General features: G+C 68.7%; 2 protein-coding genes across 2 annotated transcripts in view; one reads left to right on the top strand and one right to left on the bottom strand.

Annotated features, from left to right (window-relative positions):
* The first annotated feature begins 167 nt into the window (after positions 1-167).
* Positions 168-5,962, top strand: SLC25A11 (solute carrier family 25 member 11). The gene is made up of 8 exons (XM_067315048.1): positions 168-376; positions 1,287-1,439; positions 1,548-1,754; positions 1,853-1,943; positions 2,752-2,842; positions 3,658-3,757; positions 3,858-3,909; positions 4,013-5,962. Exons 1-8 carry the CDS (start codon positions 300-302, stop codon positions 4,166-4,168), a joined length of 927 nt encoding a protein of 308 aa, XP_067171149.1. The 5' UTR covers positions 168-299; the 3' UTR covers positions 4,169-5,962.
* A 410-nt stretch (positions 5,963-6,372) lies between these two features.
* MINK1 (misshapen like kinase 1) overlaps positions 6,373-18,238 on the bottom strand; it is a 31,358-nt gene continuing 19,492 nt past the window's right edge. Inside the window, 10 exon segments of the mRNA XM_067315053.1 lie at positions 6,373-7,642; positions 8,604-8,743; positions 8,826-8,985; positions 9,406-9,555; positions 9,807-9,907; positions 10,008-10,142; positions 10,917-11,060; positions 12,281-12,448; positions 16,320-16,422; positions 18,055-18,168. Coding sequence (XP_067171154.1) covers positions 7,559-7,642; positions 8,604-8,743; positions 8,826-8,985; positions 9,406-9,555; positions 9,807-9,907; positions 10,008-10,142; positions 10,917-11,060; positions 12,281-12,448; positions 16,320-16,422; positions 18,055-18,168 — 1,299 coding nt within the window. The 3' untranslated portion in view covers positions 6,373-7,558.

Genomic DNA, 18,238 nt, shown 5'->3' with positions numbered 1-18,238 from the left:
GGGGGGGTGTTCGAGCGCGCGCGCATGCGCGGTCTCCCGGCCCCGCCCCCCGCGGCCTCGCTCAGGCGCAGGCGCCGCGCGCAGGCGCAGTGCGGCCAAGGGGGGGGGGCGCGGCTGCGCGCGCAGCTCCCTCCTCCCCCCTCCCTCCCTCCCCCGCCGCCGCCGTCTCCCCCCCCTCCCCCCTCCCGCCCCGGAGTCACCTTGGTGCCGGGCGGCCGCACCGGATCGGACCGACCCCGGTCTTGGCCTCGGCCTCGGCCTCGGTACCGGCCCCGGCCCCGGTAGCGGCACCAGCCGAGATGGCGGCGTCGCCGGCGGCCGAGAAGCCCAAAACCTCCCCCAAGTCCGTCAAGTTCCTCTTCGGCGGCCTGGCCGGGTGAGCGACCCGCCGCGACCCCCCCCCCGCCGCCCCCCGGGACCCTCACGGACCCCCGGGACCCCTCAGAACCCCCCGCGACCCCTCGGGACCCCCCCCAGCCCCTCTGGGGAGCTGCACAGACCCCTCAGGGCCCCCACAGACCCCCCCCAGGGCACTTGGGGCCCCCCCATGAACCCCCAGGGCCCCCCCAGCCCCTCTGGGAGCCCCCCCAGCCCCCCCCCCAGGGCACTTGGGGCCCCCCATGAATCCCCAGGGCCCCCCCAGCCCCTTTGGGGACCTACACAGACCCCTCGGGACCCCCCCCAGACCCACCAGCACCACCCCCAGACCCCTTAGAGACCCACACAGATCTCTCAGTCCTTCCCCCAAACCCCCTTGCGGCCCCCCCTCCCAGCCACCTCAGGGACCCCCACAGTCCTCTCAGGGCCCCACAGCCCCTTCTGGGACCCCCACAATCCCTCCAGGACCCCCCCAACCCCCTTGGGGACCCCACGATCCCTTTAGGGCCCCCCCAACCCCCTCAGGGCCCCCCATGATCCCTTTAGGGCCCCCCCAGCCCCCTCAGGGACCCCCCAGCCCCCTTGGGGACCCCCATGATCCCTCCAGGACCCCCCCAACCCCCCTCAGAGACCTCCTCAGGACCCCCCCCAACCTCCCCCCCCCCGCCACGTACCTCTCCCCGAGACCCCAACCCCTTTTTCCCTGCAGCCGCCTCGAGGCCGGCGGCCTGGCAGCTCCGCGGGGCCGGATCCCTTGCAGGGTCCCTTCCCAAGAAAAAAAAAACCCATCCCCCTCCCCTCCCTGCCCCCCCCCAAAAACACCCCCCGGGGTGGTGGGAGGGGAAGGGGGGGGCGGCCGGAGCGGCTCCGGGCCGGCCGCTGGAGCCGCCGCTGCTGCCTGCCCGCAGCATGGGCGCCACGGTCTTCGTGCAGCCCCTCGACCTGGTGAAGAACCGCATGCAGCTGAGCGGCGAAGGCGCCAAGACGCGCGAGTACAAGACGAGCCTGCACGCCGTGGGCAGCATCCTGCGGCGCGAGGGCCTGCGCGGCATCTACACCGGGTAGGCGGCGTGGCGGGGAGGGGGGGGGACACGGGGACAGCGCGGGGGCCGCCGGCTCAGCGTCACCCTCGCCCTGTCCCCGGTGTTTTGGGGGGGGGGGACACGCAGGCTTTCGGCGGGGCTCCTGCGCCAGGCCACCTACACCACCACGCGCCTGGGCATCTACACGGTGCTGTTCGAGCGGCTGACGGGCGCCGACGGCACGCCGCCCGCCTTCCTCACCAAAGCCCTCATCGGCATGACGGCCGGCGCCACCGGCGCCTTCGTGGGCACCCCGGCCGAGGTGGCGCTCATCCGCATGACGGCCGACGGCAGGTGAGGCCAGCGCGGCCCCCGGGGCGGCAGTGACGGCCCCGCGGCCTCCTCCGCCGCTGCCACCTGCCCCTCTTGTGTCCCCGTCGTCCCCCCCCCAGGCTGCCCCCGGGCGAGCGGCGCGGCTACCGCAACGTCTTCGACGCCCTGCTGCGGATAACGCGGGAGGAAGGGGTGCCCACGCTGTGGCGGGTAGGGCGCCGCCGCGGCCCCCGCGCCGCCGCGGGTCGCGCCGTGGGGACGTGGGGGGTCCTGGGACGTCCCTGTGCTGCGGTGGGTCGTGCCGTGGGGACGTGGGGGTCCTGGGTGTCCCTGCACCGCTGTGGGTCGCGCCGTGGGGGCGTGGGGGGCCCTGGGTGTCCCCACACCGCCGTGGGTCGCGCCGTGGGGACATGGGGGGTCCTGGGTGTCCCCGCGCCACTGTGGGTCGTGCCGTGGGGACATGGGGGTCCTGGGTGTCCCTGCGCTGCTGTGGGTCGCGCTGTGGGGACATGGGGGTCCTGGGACATCCCCACACTGCCGTGGGTCGCACCATGGGGACGTGGGGGTCCTGGGTGTCCCTGTGCTGCGGTGGGTCACGCCGTGGGGACGTGGGGAGCCCTGGGTGTCCCTGTGCTGCTGTGGGTCGCACCGTGGGGACATGGGGGTCCTGGGTGTCCCTGTGCTGCGGTGGGTCGCACCATGGGGACATGGGGGTCCTGGGTGTCCCTGTGCTGCGGTGGGTCACGCCGTGGGGACGTGGGGAGCCCTGGGTGTCCCTGTGCTGCTGTGGGTCGCACCGTGGGGTCCCAGGACATATCCCCACGCTGCCGTGGGTCACGCTGCGGGGATGTGGGGGCCCCGGGATGTCCCCATGCCGCCATGGGTCGCACCACGGGGCCCCGGGACGTCCCTGCGCTGCCGTGGGTCGCGCCATGGGTCGGGTCGCGCCGTGGGTCGTGCCGTGGGTCGTGCCATGCTGTGGGTGGCGCCGTGGGTCACGCTGACGCTCTCGCCGCAGGGCTGCCTGCCCACCATGGCCCGGGCGGTGGTGGTCAACGCCGCCCAGCTCGCCTCCTACTCGCAGTCCAAGCAGTTCCTGCTCGACTCCGGTGAGTCCCGCTTCCGGCGGCGGCGCGGCTCCGGCGGCGTTGCGTCCGGCAGCGGCGCGTCCAGCAGCGGCGCGGCTCTGGCAGCGGCGCGGCTCCGGTGGCGTTGCGTCCGGCGGAGTCGCGGCTCCGGTGGCGTCGTATCCAGCAGCATCGCGGCTCCGGCAGCGTCGCGGCTCCGGTGGCGTCGTGTCTGGTGGCGTCGCGGCTCCGGCGGCATTGCGTCCGGCAGCATCAGCGTTCAGGAGCGTCACGGCTCTGGCAGCATCGCAGCTCTGGTGGCGTTGCATCCGGCGGAGTCGCGGCTCCGGTGGCAGCGTAGCCGGCAGTGTCGCGGCTCCAGCAGCATTGTGGCTCTGGCGGCATCATGTCCGGCAGCATCGCGGCTCCGGCAGCGTCGCGGCTCCAGTGGCATCGCGGCTCTGGCAGTGGCACAGCTCCGGTGGCGTTGTGTCCAGCGGAGTTGTGGCTCCGGTGGCGTCGCGTCCAGCAACATTGCAACTCCGGCAGCGTTGCGGCTCCGGTGGCATCGCGTCTGGCAGCGTCGCGGCTCTGGCGGCGTCGCGGCTCCGGCAGCATCGCGGCTCCGGCATTGCGGCTTTGGTGGTGCCATGGCTGCAGCTTTGTGGCTCTAGCGTCGCGGCCCTGGCGGCTCCGTGTCGGCTCCGTCGCGGCCCCATTGGCTCCATCGTGGCCCTGTTGGCTCCATCGTGGCTCTGTCGCGGCCCCGTCACCTCCGTCGTGGCTCCGTCGGCTCCGTCGCGGCTCCGTCGCGGCCCGGCCGCCGCTGACCCGCCGCCCCCCGTCTCCCGGCGCAGGCTACTTCCGCGACGACGTCCTCTGCCACTTCTGCGCCAGCATGATCAGCGGGCTGGTGACCACGGCCGCCTCCATGCCCGTGGACATCGCCAAGACCCGGTGGGTGCCGGGGGGACGCCGGGGGGGGGGGGGGGGACACGCCGCCCCCCCCCCGTCACGGCCCCCCCGTCACGGCGCCGCCCTCCTCTTCCTCGCCCAGGGTGCAGAACATGCGCATGATCGACGGGAAGCCGGAGTATCGCAACGGGCTGGTGAGCGGCGGCGGCGCCGCGCGTGCGCGTGCGGGGAGGGAGGGGGATCCGGGGGGGGGGGGGTGTCGCCGGATTTGGGGTCACCCCGCGCCCCCCCCCGCAGGACGTGCTGGCCAAGGTGGTGCGCTACGAGGGCTTCTTCAGCCTCTGGAAGGGCTTCACGCCGTACTACGCCCGCCTGGGCCCCCACACCGTCCTCACCTTCATCTTCCTCGAGCAGATGAACAAGTACTACAGGAAGTTCTTCCTCAGCGCCTAGCGCCGGCCCCGCGGGGAGGTGGGGGGGACACAACCGCGGTGACACCCCCCAACCCCCCCCACTGGGCGCGATGTCACCGCGAGGAGGTGGCGGCGGCGGCGGCGGCGGCCCGGACGCCTGGGTCCCTCGGGGGTGGGATGTGGGGTTTGAGCTCGGACGCCTGGGTCCCCCCCCCCCCACTTTGTGGTGGCTCCAACGTCTCTTCCATGGTGGCTCCGGTGTCCCCACGTCGTGGTGGCTCTTTTGACCGCCTCGTGGTGGCTCTCGTGTCCCCCCCCCCGTCCCCCAACGGTGGCTCCGACATCCCTCCTGTGGTGGCTCCGGTGTCCCCCCCATAGTGGCTCCGAAATCCTTCCCGTGGTGGCTCCGGTGTCCCCCCTATAGTGGCTCCAACATCCCTCTCCTGGTGGCTCTGGTGTCCCCATCGTGGTGACTCCAGTGTCCCTCCCCGTAGTGGCTCCAACACCCCTCTCCTGGTGGCTCTGGTGTCACCCCCATAGTGGCTCTGACATCCCTTTTGTGGTGGCTCGTGTCCCCCCCCCTCGTGGTGGCTCTTTTGACCACCTCGTGGTGGCTCTGGTGTCCCCCCCCCATAGTGGCTCCAACATCCCTCCCATGGTGGCTCTGGTGTCCCCCCCCATAGTGGCTCCAACACCCCTCTCCTGGTGGCTCTGTTGTCCCTCCTCATGGTGGCTCTGGTGTCCCCATCGTGGTGGCTCCAGTGTCCCCCCCTATAGTGGCTCCAACATCCCTCTCCTGGTGGCTCTTGTGGTGGCTCTTTTGACCACCTCGTGGTGGCTCTCACGTCCATCCGTCCCCCCCCATGGTGGCTTTCATGTCCCCCCCCCATAGTGGCTCCAACATCCCTCCCATGGTGGCTCCAGTGTCCCCATCGTGGTGGCTCTGGTGTCCCCATCGTGGTGACACCAGTGTCCCCCCCCATAGTGGCTCCAACACCCCTCTCCTGGTGGCTCTGTTGTCCCTCCTCATGGTGGCTCTGGTGTCCCCATCGTGGTGGCTCCAGTGTCCCCCCCTATAGTGGCTCCAACATCCCTCTCCTGGTGGCTCTGGTGTCCCCATCGTGGTGACACCAGTGTCCCCCCCCATAGTGGCTCCAACACCCCTCTCCTGGTGGCTCTGGTGTCCCTCCTTGTGGTGGCTCTTTTGACCACCTCGTGGTGGCTCTGGTGTCCCCATCGTGGTGGCTCTGGTTTCCACCCCCATAGTGGCTCCAACATCCCTCCCATGGTGGCTCCGGTGTCCCCCCCCGTAGTGACTCCAACATCCCTTTTGTGGTGGCTCGTGTCCCCCCCTCGTGGTGGCTCTTTTGACCATCTCATGATGGCTCTCATGTCCCACACCCCCCCCCGGCGGCTCCGGTGTCCCCCCCCCATAGTGGCTCCAACACCCCTCTCCTGGTGGCTCTGGTGTCACCCCCTTAGTGGCTCCGACATCCCTTTTGTGGTGGCTCGTGTCCCCCCCTCGTGGTGGCTCTTTTGACCACCTTGCGGTGGCCCTAGTGTCCCCATCGTAGTGGCTCTGGTGTCCCCGCCACGGTGGCTCCGACATCCCTCCCATGGTGGCTCCGGTGTCCCCATCGTGGTGGCTCTCATGTCCCCCCCATAGTGGCTCCAACATCCTTTCCATGGTGGCTTGTGCCCCCCCCCCAGTGGCTCCGGTTCCCCCCCCCATGGTGGCTCCGTTGTGCCCCTTGCGGTGGCTCCAGTGTCCCCCCCCCCCATGGTGGCATTGGGTGCTCCTCGTGCCCCCCCCACGCCCCCCCATGTCCCTCGCACGCCCCCTGCCCCCCCGTGCCCCCCCCCATGCGCCCCCCCAGCCTGAGAATGTGTCCCCCCCCCCCGCACAGCCCTATAGGAGCCCCCGGAGAATCCCCCCCCCCCGGCACAGCCCTATAGGAGCCCCCGGAGAATCCCCCCCCCCCCAGCACAGCCCTATAGGAGCCCCCGGAGAATCCCCCCCCCCCCCAGCACAGCCCTATAGGAGCCCCCGGAGAATCCCCCCCCCCCCCAGCACAGCCCTATAGGAGCCCCCGGAGAATTCCCCCCCCCCAGCACAGCCCTATAGGAGCCCCCGGAGAATCCCCCCCCCCCCAGCACAGCCCTATAGGAGCCCCCGGAGAATCCCCCCCCCCCCCAGCACAGCCCTATAGGAGCCCCCGGAGAATCCCCCCCCCCCCCAGCACAGCCCTATAGGAGCCCCCGGAGAATCTCCCCCCTCCCCCCCCCAGGGGGCCCAGGCGTCCGGCGAGGCGATCGAGGGGGGGGAGGGGCAAGACCCGGTTTGGTGCTTTATTACAGGAGTCTCAAGGCCACGGTGGGGGGTGGGGGTGGGGTGGCCCCGGGCTCCGCCCCACGGCGAGGCTCCGCCCCCCTCCGGGCTCCGCCCCCTCCCTCCCCCCGCCCCGCCCCCAACACCGTGGGGCGCCCCACGGCCCCGGGGCCATAAAGTGCTTCGTTAACGAGTCTCGTTACAAAATAATTAAAGCAAAATATACAGAGAGGCGGGACCCACGGCGGGAGCTGCCCCACGGCGGGAACTGCCCCATGGCGAGGGGGGGGGGACCCAGAGCGGGACCTGCCCCACAGCAGCAGCTGCCCCATGGCGAGGGGGGGGAGCCACGGTGGGAGCTGCCCCACGGTGGGGAGGGTCTCAGAGGGCCCCAGCCCCATAGCGGGACCTGCCCCACAGCAGCAGCTGCCCCATGGCGATGGGGGGGGACCCATGGTGGGAGCTGCCCCACAGCAAGGGGGACCCAGAGTGGGAACTGCCCCACAGCAAGGGAGGGGGGGACACCCATTGTGGGACCTGCCCCACAGCAGCAGCTGCCCCATGGCAAGCGGGGGGGGGGGCGACCCACAGCGGGAGCTGCCCCACAGCAAGGGTTGGGGGGGGACACCCATGGTGGGAGCTGCCCCATGGCAAGGGGGACCCAGAATGGGACCTGCCCCATGACAGGAGCTGCCCCACGGTGATGAGGGGGGGGGGGGACCCATGGCGGGAGCTGCCCCACAGCAAGGGGGACCCAGAATGGGACCTGCCCCATGGCAGGAGCTGCCCCACGGCAATGGGGGGGACCCACGGTGGGAGCTGCCCCATGGCGAGGGGGGGGGACCCACAGCAGGAGCTGCCCCACAGCGGGGTGTTGTTGGGGGGGGGGGAAGGGGGCGGTCCCGGGTTCAGCAGCGAGGGGGGCGGGGCATGAGCAAAGCCAGGGCGGGGCTTCAGCCTGTCAGTCAAAACGCCGTCACCGCGGAAACGGCTCTTCTTCCCGCCCCTCCCCTCGGAGAGCAGCAGGAGGGGTGGGGCCCGGGGGGCGTGGCCCGCGGGGAGGGGGCGTGGCTCCCCCCGGCGGGGGCGTGGCCGTGGCCGTCACCAGTTCATGACGCAGTTGCGGTTGAGCGTCATGAAATAAACCTGGCTGCTGCCGCCGGAGCGCACGGAGGCGAAGAAGACCTGCGGGGACACGGGGGGACACGGGGGACACGGGGACGGGGGGGACATGGGACATGGACATGGGGACACGGGGGACATGGGACATAGGGGACATGGGGGGACACGGGGATGGGGGGGACATGGGGACACGGGGGGACACGGGGACATGGGGACATGGGGGGACACAGGACACGGACATGGGGACATGGACATGGGACACAGGGGACATGGGGACACAAGGGACATGGGGGGACACGGGACACAGGACATGGACATGGGGGCACGGGGACAGGGGGGAGATGCGACATGGAACACGGGACATGGGGATGGGGGGACATGGAGGGACATGGAAGGACATGGGACAATGGGGGACACGGACATGAGAGAGATGGAGGGACATTGGGGGACATAGGACACGGGGGGACATGGGACACGGGGACATGGACACAAGACAGCAAGGACACGAGACACAGGGTCAGCAGTGACACGGGGGGTCCCCACTGTCCCCCCCCCCATATTCCCCACATCCCCATGTCCCTCCGTGCCCCTGCCACCCCCCCCCACATCCCTGTTGTCCCTGCTGTCCCCATGCCGTGTCCACCACATCCCCATGTGCCCCGTGTCCCCACCCCCCCATCCCTGCTGTCCCCAGTCCTCGTGTGCCCCGTGTCCGTGTCCTCCACATCCGAGTGTCCCATGTCCCCGTTGTCCCTGAACCCCTGAGCTGGCCCCATGTCGTGTGCCCCATGTCCTGGTGTCTGTGTCCCCCCCCGTCTCATGTGCCCCCCACGTCCCATGTGCCCCCATGTCCCATGTCCCTGCTGTCCCCAGCTGGGTGCCCCCATGTCCTTGTGTCCATGTCCTCCACATCTCCATGTCCCAAGTCACCACGTCCCATGTGCCCCATGTCCTCACTGTCCCCCCCAATGTCCCCGCTGTCCCCGTGTCCCCGCTGTCCCCACCCCGTGTCCCCCGGCCCCACCTTGTCGTTGCGCTCGCAGAGGAACTTGAGCCGCTGCGCCCGCTTGTGCATGAAGACGCCGTCGAGGTGACCCGTCTCCACCGAGCGGATCTCGATGGCCTTCTCGCCCCAGCCCATGATCTGGTTGGAGCAGATGTACGCTGCGGGGACAGCAGGAGGGGACGTCAGCGGGGCCCAGGCGTCCGGGCTGCCCCCCCCAACCCCTGCGCGGCCCCCGCTCACCCACGGAGGTGGGGGTCTCGCCCCACTGCAGCACCACGTCCTTGGTGATGCGCCCGTAGGTGTTGACGTAGACGCCCTCGTCCTCGTAGCACAGCAGCATCTCCAGCCCCGCCGTCTCCGGCAGGAAGATGATGGCGTGCGGCGTCACCTGGCTCTGGATCTGCGGGGACACGGCCGGGGGGGGGGGGGAACGGGACATCGAGGGTGGCTCCGTGTCACACGTGTCCCTCATGTGCCACTCACGTGTCCCGCACGTGTGGTGTCACCTGGCTCTGGATCTGCAGGGCCATGGGGTAGCTCCGTGTCCCCTGCGTGTCCTCCCTCCCCGTGTCCCCCCTCCCCGTGTGCCATGTCACCTGGCTCTGGGGGGAGACGGTGGGTGACAGAGCGTCTCCCCCCCCCCCCCCCAGTGTCCCCTGCCACGCGTGTCCCTGCCCACACACGTGTCCCCGCTCATGGGGACGTAGGTGTTGTCCAAGTCAATGGCGTGGAAGCTGCAGCTCCAGCATCTCCCCTGCCCCACACGCGTGTCCCCCTGCCCCACACGCGTGTCCCCTGCCCCACGCGTGTCCCCGCTCACGTGCACGGGGACGTAGACGTCGTAGGTGTTGCCCGAGTCGACGTCGATGGCGTGGAAGCCGGCGCCGGAGCCGTAGATCACCTTGAGCCGCTGCCCCTCTTCCACCGTCAGCTCCACCAGCAGCGGCCGGTGGGGCAGGTCCCCGAAGGACTGTGGGGGGGGGCCGAGGTGACCCACGGCGGCCTCGGGGACCCCACAGGGGCCCCACAGACACCCCCAGACCCACGGACACCCCCAGACCCACAGCAAGGTCCCCAATGACCCATGGAAGTCCCATGAGCTCCACGCCAAGGGCATCGCAACCCCACGTTGGGGAGCCCCATGGCGGGGAGCCCCACAGTGGGGAGCCCCACGGCGGGGACACTGGGGTCCCTCAGCCCCACGGCGTCCCCCCCACATACCTTAAAGGCCATGAACTTGTGGTAGGGCTTGGGGGCCCAGGCGTAGACCTCCACGGAGCTGCGCAGGGCGATCACCAGGAACTTGATCCGCTCGTACTTCACTGCGGAGGCCGTAGGGGGGGGGACCCGCCTCAGCCCCACGGCGGCCCCACCGAGCCGCCCCCCCACCCCACCCCATGGCGCCGTGGGGCGGCCCCTTACCCACGCGGTAGTGCACGCAGCCCTCCATGTCGCCCACCGTGGTCCAGCCCTGCTTCTTCTCCACCTCGGGGTCGTTGCGCAGGATCTTGTTGCGCAGCCACGACAGGTAGTAGACGCGCAGCTTGTTCCGCTTCCCTGCGCCCCACGGAATCAATGGGGCAGGGGGGTGGCCGCCCCCCGGCCCCCCCCCCCCCCAAATGAGCAGGCTGATGTGGGGCTGGGGCGGCCCAGGAGCGCTGAAGGGGTCGGGCTGGGGGGCCGGGGGCTGCGTAGGGCAGCTGGGGGGCTGCGTAGGGGCCTGTGGGGCTGCCTAGGGCTCTGTGGGGTGGCCGTGGGGCTGCATAAGGGCCTGTAGGGGGGCTGTGGGGCTGTGTAGGGCCCTGTAGGGTGGCCGTGGGGCTGCTTAGGGCCATGTGGGGCAGCTGTGGGGCTGTGTAGGGTTCTGTGAGGCTGCTTAGGGTCCTGTGGGGTGGCTGTGGGGCCGTGCAGGACAGCTGTGGGGCTGCCTAAGGCCCTGTAGGGTGGCTGTGTAGAGGCCTGTGCGGCTGCTTTGGGGCCTGTGGGGCAGCCATGGGGCTGCTTAGGGCCATGTGGGGCTGCATAGGAACCTGTGGGGTGGCCATGGGGCTGTGCATGGTTCCGTGGGGCAGTGTGGGGCACTGTGTGGGGGCGGTGGGGCTGTGTGGGGCTGCATAGGGAGGTTGTGGGGTGCTGCGGGGCCATATGGGGCAGTTGTGGAGACGTGTGGGGCTGTGTGAGGTGCCGTGGGGCTGCACGGGGTGGTTGTGGGGCGCTGTGGGGCAGCGGTGGGGTGCCGTGGGGCAGTTGTGGGGCACGGTGGGGCCGCGTGGGGCAGTTGTGGGGCAGGTGTGGGGCGCCATGGGGCAGGTGTGGGGCAGGGGGCCTCACCGGAGATGGTGGTGAGCAGGTTGAGGCCCTCGAGCACGTCCATCTGCTGGAAGCGGCGGCGCGCGATGAGGCCGTAGACTTTGCCCTGCCCCGAGCGGTCGAGCAGCAGCAGCCCCGTCTCGGTGCCCACCAGCAGGTTCACGCCTGCCGCGCACACGCCTCAGCACACGCCTCAGCACACGCCTCAGCACACGCCTCAGCACACGCCTCGCACACGCCTCAGCACACGCCTCAGCACACGCCAGCACACGCCTCGCACACGCCACGCACACGCCAGCACACGCCTCCACACGCCTCGCACACGCCACGCACACGCCTCGCACATGCCTCAGCACACGCCTCCACACGCCACGCACATGCCTTGCGCATGCCACGCACACGCCTCTGTGCACGCGTGGGTCGGGGCAGCGCCGGTGTGACCGCGGAGAGCGTGGGCACATGGAGGGCGTGGGGACACGTGTGTGCGTGTGGCAGCGTGGGGCACACGGGTATCGGGTCATGGGGTGCGTAGGAGCATGAGAACACATGACACACGTGTGTGTGTGTGTGCGCATGTGTGGGGCACATGGGTATCGGGTCATGGGGTGCATAGCAGCATGAAAACATACGACACACGTGTGTGCACATCAGTGCGCATGGGGCACATGGGCACCAGGTTGAGGGGTGCATAGGAGCACGAGGACATGCAACACACATGCGTGTGTCAGGGTGCGTGGGGCAGCGTGGGGCACATGGGTATCGGGTCATGGGGTGCATAGCAGCATGAGGACACATGACACGCGTGTGTGTGCATCGGGGGCACATGGGCACCGGGTCGAGGGACGCATAGGAGCGTGAGGACATGCAACACGCGTGTGCATGTGACAGAGTGCGTGTGGCAGTGTGGGGCACATGGGCACCAGGTCATGGGGTGCGTAGGAACATGAAGACACGCGACATGTGTGTGCATGTCAGTCCGTGTGCATGTGTGGGGCACATGGGCACCGGGTCATGGGGCGCGTAGGAGTGTGAGGACACGTGACGCACCATGAGGGCACGCATGAGCATGGGGACACGCGGGCGCGCGTCACGGGGCGCACGGGAGCAGGGGGACACGCACGTGCCATGTGCCACGGGATGCATCGACACAGGTCATGGGGGGAGCGTGGGGGACACGCGACCGCACACGTGAGCGCGGGGACACGCGTGACGGTAGCGGGGGGGGGGGGGGGTGCACGAGTGCAGGGGCACAGCGGCGCGGAGGGGACGGATCGGCGCGCCCGAACGCGCCCGGACACACGCGTGAACACGCCCGGAGACGCGTGCCCCCGTGGGAACACGCTTGCCCACAGCGTGTCGCGGCGTGTCGCGGCGTGTCGGCTCACCCCAGAGGGCGGCGCAGAGGATCTCGGAGTTGAAGCGCTTCTTGTACTTGCGGATCTCGGGGGCGTCGCTGTGGGGCCGGGGGTTCGCGGGGTTCACGTTCACCACGGAGCCCTTGCGGCCCTCGAGGCGCAGCGCCGCCAGCCGCCCCGCCGCCTCGCCCGCCCGCCCTGCGGACACGCCAAGCGCACGCGTCACCGACCGGCCGACCGGGCCGACCGACCGCCCGGCACGGCTGCCTGCGCGCCTGCCGCCGTGCCGCGGGGACGTCGTGGGCGTGGGGCACACGCTACGGGCACGCATCACACCGTGGGGACGCGTCGTGGGCGTGGGGCACACGCTATGGGCATATGCTGCGCCGTGGGGACGTGTCATGGGCGTGGGGCACACGCTATGGGCACGCGTCACGCCGTGGGGACATGTCGTGGGCGTGGGGCACACGCTGTGGACACATGCTGCGCCGTGGGGACGCCTCGTGGGCGTGGGGCACACGCTACGGGCATATGCTGCGCCGTGGGGACGCGTCGTGGGCGTGGGGCACACGCTACGGGCACGCGTTGCACTGTGGGGACGTGTCGTGGGTGTGGGGCACACGCTATGGACACGCGTCACGCCGTGGGGATGCCTCGTGGGCGTGGGGCACACGCTATGGACACGCATCATGCCGTGGGGATGCCTTGTGGGTGTGGGGCGCACGCTACGGGCACGCTTCGCACCGTGGGGACACACCATGGGGCACACACTACGGGCACGTGTCAGGCCATGGGGATGCCTCGTGGGCGTGGGGCACACGCTATGGTCACGCGTCACACCGTGGGGACACGTTACTGGGACCCGCTGTGGGCACACTACAGGTGAGCTGCTATGGGGACGCGCTGTGGGGACACGCTACGGACATAGCGGACATCACAGGAACATGCCATGGGGACACGCTATGGGGACACGCTATAAGGACACACTATGGGGACACACCATGGGGACATGCTATGGGGACACGCTATGGGGACACGCTATAAGGACACACTATGGGGACACACCATGGGGACGTGCTATGGGGACACGCTGTGGGGACACGCTATAAGGACACACTATGGAAACACACCATGGGGACGTGCTATGGGGACACGCTATGGTGACACGCTATAAGGACACACTATGGGGACACACCATGGGGACGTGCTATGGGGACACGCTGTGGGGACACGCTATAAGGACACACTATGGAAACACACCATGGGGACGTGCTATGGGGACACGCTATGGTGACACGCTATAAGGACACACTATGGGGACACACCATGGGGACATGCTATGGGGACACGCTATGGTGACACGCTATGGGGACACGCTATGGGGACACGCTACAGGGACGTGCCATGGGGACACGCTATGGGGACATGCTATGGTGACATGCTATAGGGACACGCCATGGGGACACGCTATAGGGACACGCCATGGGGACATGCTATGGTGACACGCTATGGGGACACGCCATGGGGACACGCCATGGGGACACGCCATGGCCATAGCACACACCGTGGGGACGCACCATGGGGACACACTGTAGGGACACACAATGGGTATAGTGCGTGCCATGGTGACACGCTATGGGGACACGCTATGGGGACACGCTATGGGTATAGCGCGTGCCACGGGGACATGCTATGAGGACACACTAAAGGGACACGCTATGGGGACACGCCATGGGGACACAGTATAGGGACACGCCATGGGTATAGCGCATGCCATGGGGACACGCCATGAGAACATGCTATGGGTATAGTGCACGCTATGGGGACATGCTATGGGGACACGCCATAGGGACACACTATGGGGACACTCCATGGGTATAGTGCATGCCATGGGGACATGCCATGGGGACATACCATGAGGACACACTAAGGGGACACACCGCGGGGACACGCTATAGGGACACACTATGGGGACACACCATGGGTATAGCGCATGCCATGGGGACATGCCATGGGGACATACCATGAGGACACACTATGGGGACACGCTATGGGGACACGCTATAGGGACACACTATGGGGACACTCCATGGGTATAGTGCATGCCATGGGGACATGCCATGGGGACATACCATGAGGACACACTAAGGGGACACGCCGCGGGGACACGCTATAGGGACACACTATGGGGACACACCATGGGTATAACGCATGCCACGGGGACACGCCATGAGGACATGCTATGGGTATACTGCATGCTATGGGGACACGCTATGGGGACACACCATGGGGACATGCCATGAGGACACACTATAGGGACATGCCATGGGTATAGTGCATGCCATGGGGACATGTTATAGGGACACGCTATGGGGACATGCTATGGGGACACACTATGGGGACACACCATGGGGACATGTTATGGGGACACACCATGGGGACACACTATAGGGAGATGCTGTGGGTATAACGCATGCCACGGGGACACGCCATGGGAACATGCCATGGGGACACGCCATGGGTATAACACATGCCATGGGGACATGCCGTGGGGACATGCTATGGGGACACACTATGGGGACCCGCCATGGGTATAGTGCATGCTATGGGGACATGCTATAGGGACACGCTATGGGGACACGCTGTGGGTATAACGCATGCCCTGGGGACACGCCGTGGGGACATGCTATGGGGACACACTGTGGGGACACACCATGGGTATAACGCATGCCACGGGGACACGCCACGGGGACACACTATAGGGACACGCCATGGGGACACGGCATAGGGACACGCTATGGGGACACGCCGTGGGTATAACGCATGCCACGGGGACACGCCGTGGGGACATGCCATGAGGACACACTAAGGGGACACGCCGTGGGGACACGGCATAGGGACACACTATGGGGACACACCATGGGTATAGTGCATGCCACGGGGACACGCTATGGGGACATGCCATGAGGACACACTAAGGGGACACGCTATGGGGACACGGCATAGGGACACGCTATGGGGACACGCCATGGGTATAGTGCATGCCACGAGAACACGCCATGGGGAAATGCCATGAGGACACACTAAGGGGACACGCCGTGGGGACACGGCATAGGGACACGCTATGGGGACACACCATGGGTATAGTGCATGCCACGGGGACACGCCATGGGGACATGCCATGAGGACACACTAAGGGGACACGCTATGGGGACATGCTATAGGGACAAGCTATGGGGACACGCCATGGGTATAACGCATGCCACGGGGACACGCCATGGGGATGTGCTATGGGGACACGCCATGGGTATAGTGCACGCTATGGGGACGCGCCATGGGGACACACCATGGGGATGTGCTATGGGGCCACGCCATGGGGACATGCCATGAGGACACACCACGGGTATAGTGCACGCTATGGGGACGCGCCATGGGGACACGCCATGGGGATGTGCTATGGGGACACGCCATGGGTATAGTGCATGCCATGGGGACACGCTATGGGGACATGCTATGGGGACACGCCACGGGTATAGTGCACGCTATGGGGACGCGCCATGGGGACACGCCATGGGGACGCGCCATGGGGACGCGCCATGGGGACACGCCATGGGTATAGTGCATGCCATGGGGCCACGCCATGGGGACATGCTATGGGGACACACCACGGGTATAGTGCACGCTATGGGGACGCGCCATGGGGACATCCTACAGTGACACGCCGTGGGTATAACGCATGCCACGGGGACACGCCATGGGGACATGCCATGAGGACACACCACGGGTATAGTGCACGCTATGGGGACGCGCTATGGGGACATCCTACAGTGACACGCCGTGGGTATAACGCATGCCATGGGGACACGCCGTGGGGACATGCTATGGGGACACACTGTGGGGACACACCATGGGTATAACGCATGCCACGGGGACACGCCGCGGGGACACACTATAGGGACACGCTATGGGGACACGGCATAGAGACACACTATGGGGACACGCCGTGGGTATAACGCATGCCATGGGGCCACGCCACAGGGCCCCGCGCCGCGCGTGCCGGGGGCCTCACCGGGGCCGGCGTCGGCCGAGGCGGCGCCCTGGTAGAGCCCCAGGTCCACGAACACGGAGAAGGACGTCTTGCCGGGCGCCTTGGGCAGCCCCCGCGGCGGGTACTGCGGGGACACGCGTGTCACGCGTCACGTGCCACGCGTCACACGCCTCGCGTCACGGACCCCCGCGCGGGGGCCCCGCGTGCTCCTGTTCCCCACGTCCCCCCTCTTATCCCCCCAGCTCACGTTGGGGGGCTCCGTGTCGGGGTCCCCGTGTCCTTCCCGTGTCCTCATGTCCTCCCCGTGTCCCCTCCCATGTCCCCGTGTCCCCCCTGTGTTCCCATGTTCTTCCCATGTCCCCCCAATGTCCCTGTGTCCCCTCATGTCCCCACACTCATGTTGGGGGGCTCCGTGTCGGGGTCCCTGTGTCCTTCCCGTGTCCCCGTGTCCCTCCTGTGTCCCCATGTCCCCATGTCCCCCCATGTCCCCCCACGTCCCCGTGCTGACATCATGGGGCTCCATGTTGGGGTCCCCATGTCCCCTCCCATGTCCCCCCCATGTCCCTCCCATGTCCCCATGTCCTCATGTCCTTCTCATGTCCCCATGTCCCTCCCCACAGCCCCGTGTCTCCCCGTGTCCCCACGCTCATGTTGGGGGGGCTCCGTGTCGGGGTCCTCGTGTCCTTCCCGTGTCCCCATGTCCCTCCCTTGTCCTCATGTCCCCGTGCCCTTCTCATGTCCCCGTGTCCCTCTCCACATCCCCGTGTCCCCTCGTGTCCCCACGCTCATGTTGGGGAGCTCCATGTCGGGGTCCCTGTGTCCCTATGTCCCTCCTGTGTCCCCATGTCCCCCTGTGTCCCTGTGCTCACGTTGGGGGGCTCCTTGACCAGGTCCCTGTGTCCCCATGACCCTGTGTCCCCCCTGTGTCCCCACGTCCCCCTGTGTCCTCACGGCGCTCATGTCGGGGGGCTCCTTGCTGGGGTCCCCGTGTCCCCCCCATGTCCCGTGTCCCCATGTCCTTCCCACGTCCCTGTGTCCCCCGTGTCCACGTGTCCCCGTGTCCCCGGTGCTCACATCGGGGGGCTCCTTGCCGGGGTCCCCATGTCCCCCCCGTGTCCCCCCGTGTCCCCACAGCGCTCACGTCGGGGGGCTCCTTGCCGGGGTCCCCACATCCCCCCTGTGTCCCCACGTCCCCCCGTGTCCCCGCAGCGCTCACGTCGGAGGGCTCCTTGCCGGGGTCCCCACGTCCCTGTGTCCCCCTTGTGTCCCCACGTCCCCCCCATGTCCCCGTGTCCCCCCGCGTCCCCGGCGCTCACGTCGGGGGGCTCCTTGCCGGGGTCCCCACGTCCCTGTGTCCCCCCTGTGTCCCCACGTCCCCCCCATGTCCCCACGTCCCCCGTGTCCCCCCATGTCCCCGGCGCTCACGTCGGGGGGCTCCTTGCCGGGGTCCCCACGTCCCTGTGCCCCCCCCCGTGTCCCCACGTCCCCCCCATGTCCCCACGTCCCCCATGTCCCCCCGCGTCCCCGCAGCGCTCACGTCGGAGGGCTCCTTGCCGGGGTCCCCACGTCCCTGTGTCCCCCCTGTGTCCCCACGTCCCCCCCATGTCCCCACGTCCCCCATGTCCCCCCGCGTCCCCGCAGCGCTCACGTCGGGGGGCTCCTTGCCGGGGTCCCCACGTCCCTGTGCCCCCCCGTGTCCCCACGTCCCCCCCATGTCCCCACGTCCCCCATGTCCCCCCGTGTCCCCGGCGCTCACGTCGGGGGGCTCCTTGCCGGGCGCGGGGGGCTCGTGGCTGGGCTGCACCACGTCGGGGAGGTTGGTGTAGCCGTTGGCGTCGGCGGGCGGGCGGCCCCGCTCCTCCTCGGGCGCCTGGGGACGCGGGGACCCGGCGTCAGGGCGTCCCCGCGTCCCCCCCCCCCCGGTGTCCCCCCCCCCGATG

The sequence above is a fragment of the Apteryx mantelli genome, chromosome 40 (assembly GCF_036417845.1).
Source record: "Apteryx mantelli isolate bAptMan1 chromosome 40, bAptMan1.hap1, whole genome shotgun sequence".
Lineage (NCBI taxonomy): Eukaryota > Metazoa > Chordata > Aves > Apterygiformes > Apterygidae > Apteryx > Apteryx mantelli.
Note: the sequence above shows the minus strand (reverse complement) of the source record. Positions and strands in the feature narration are given on the sequence as shown.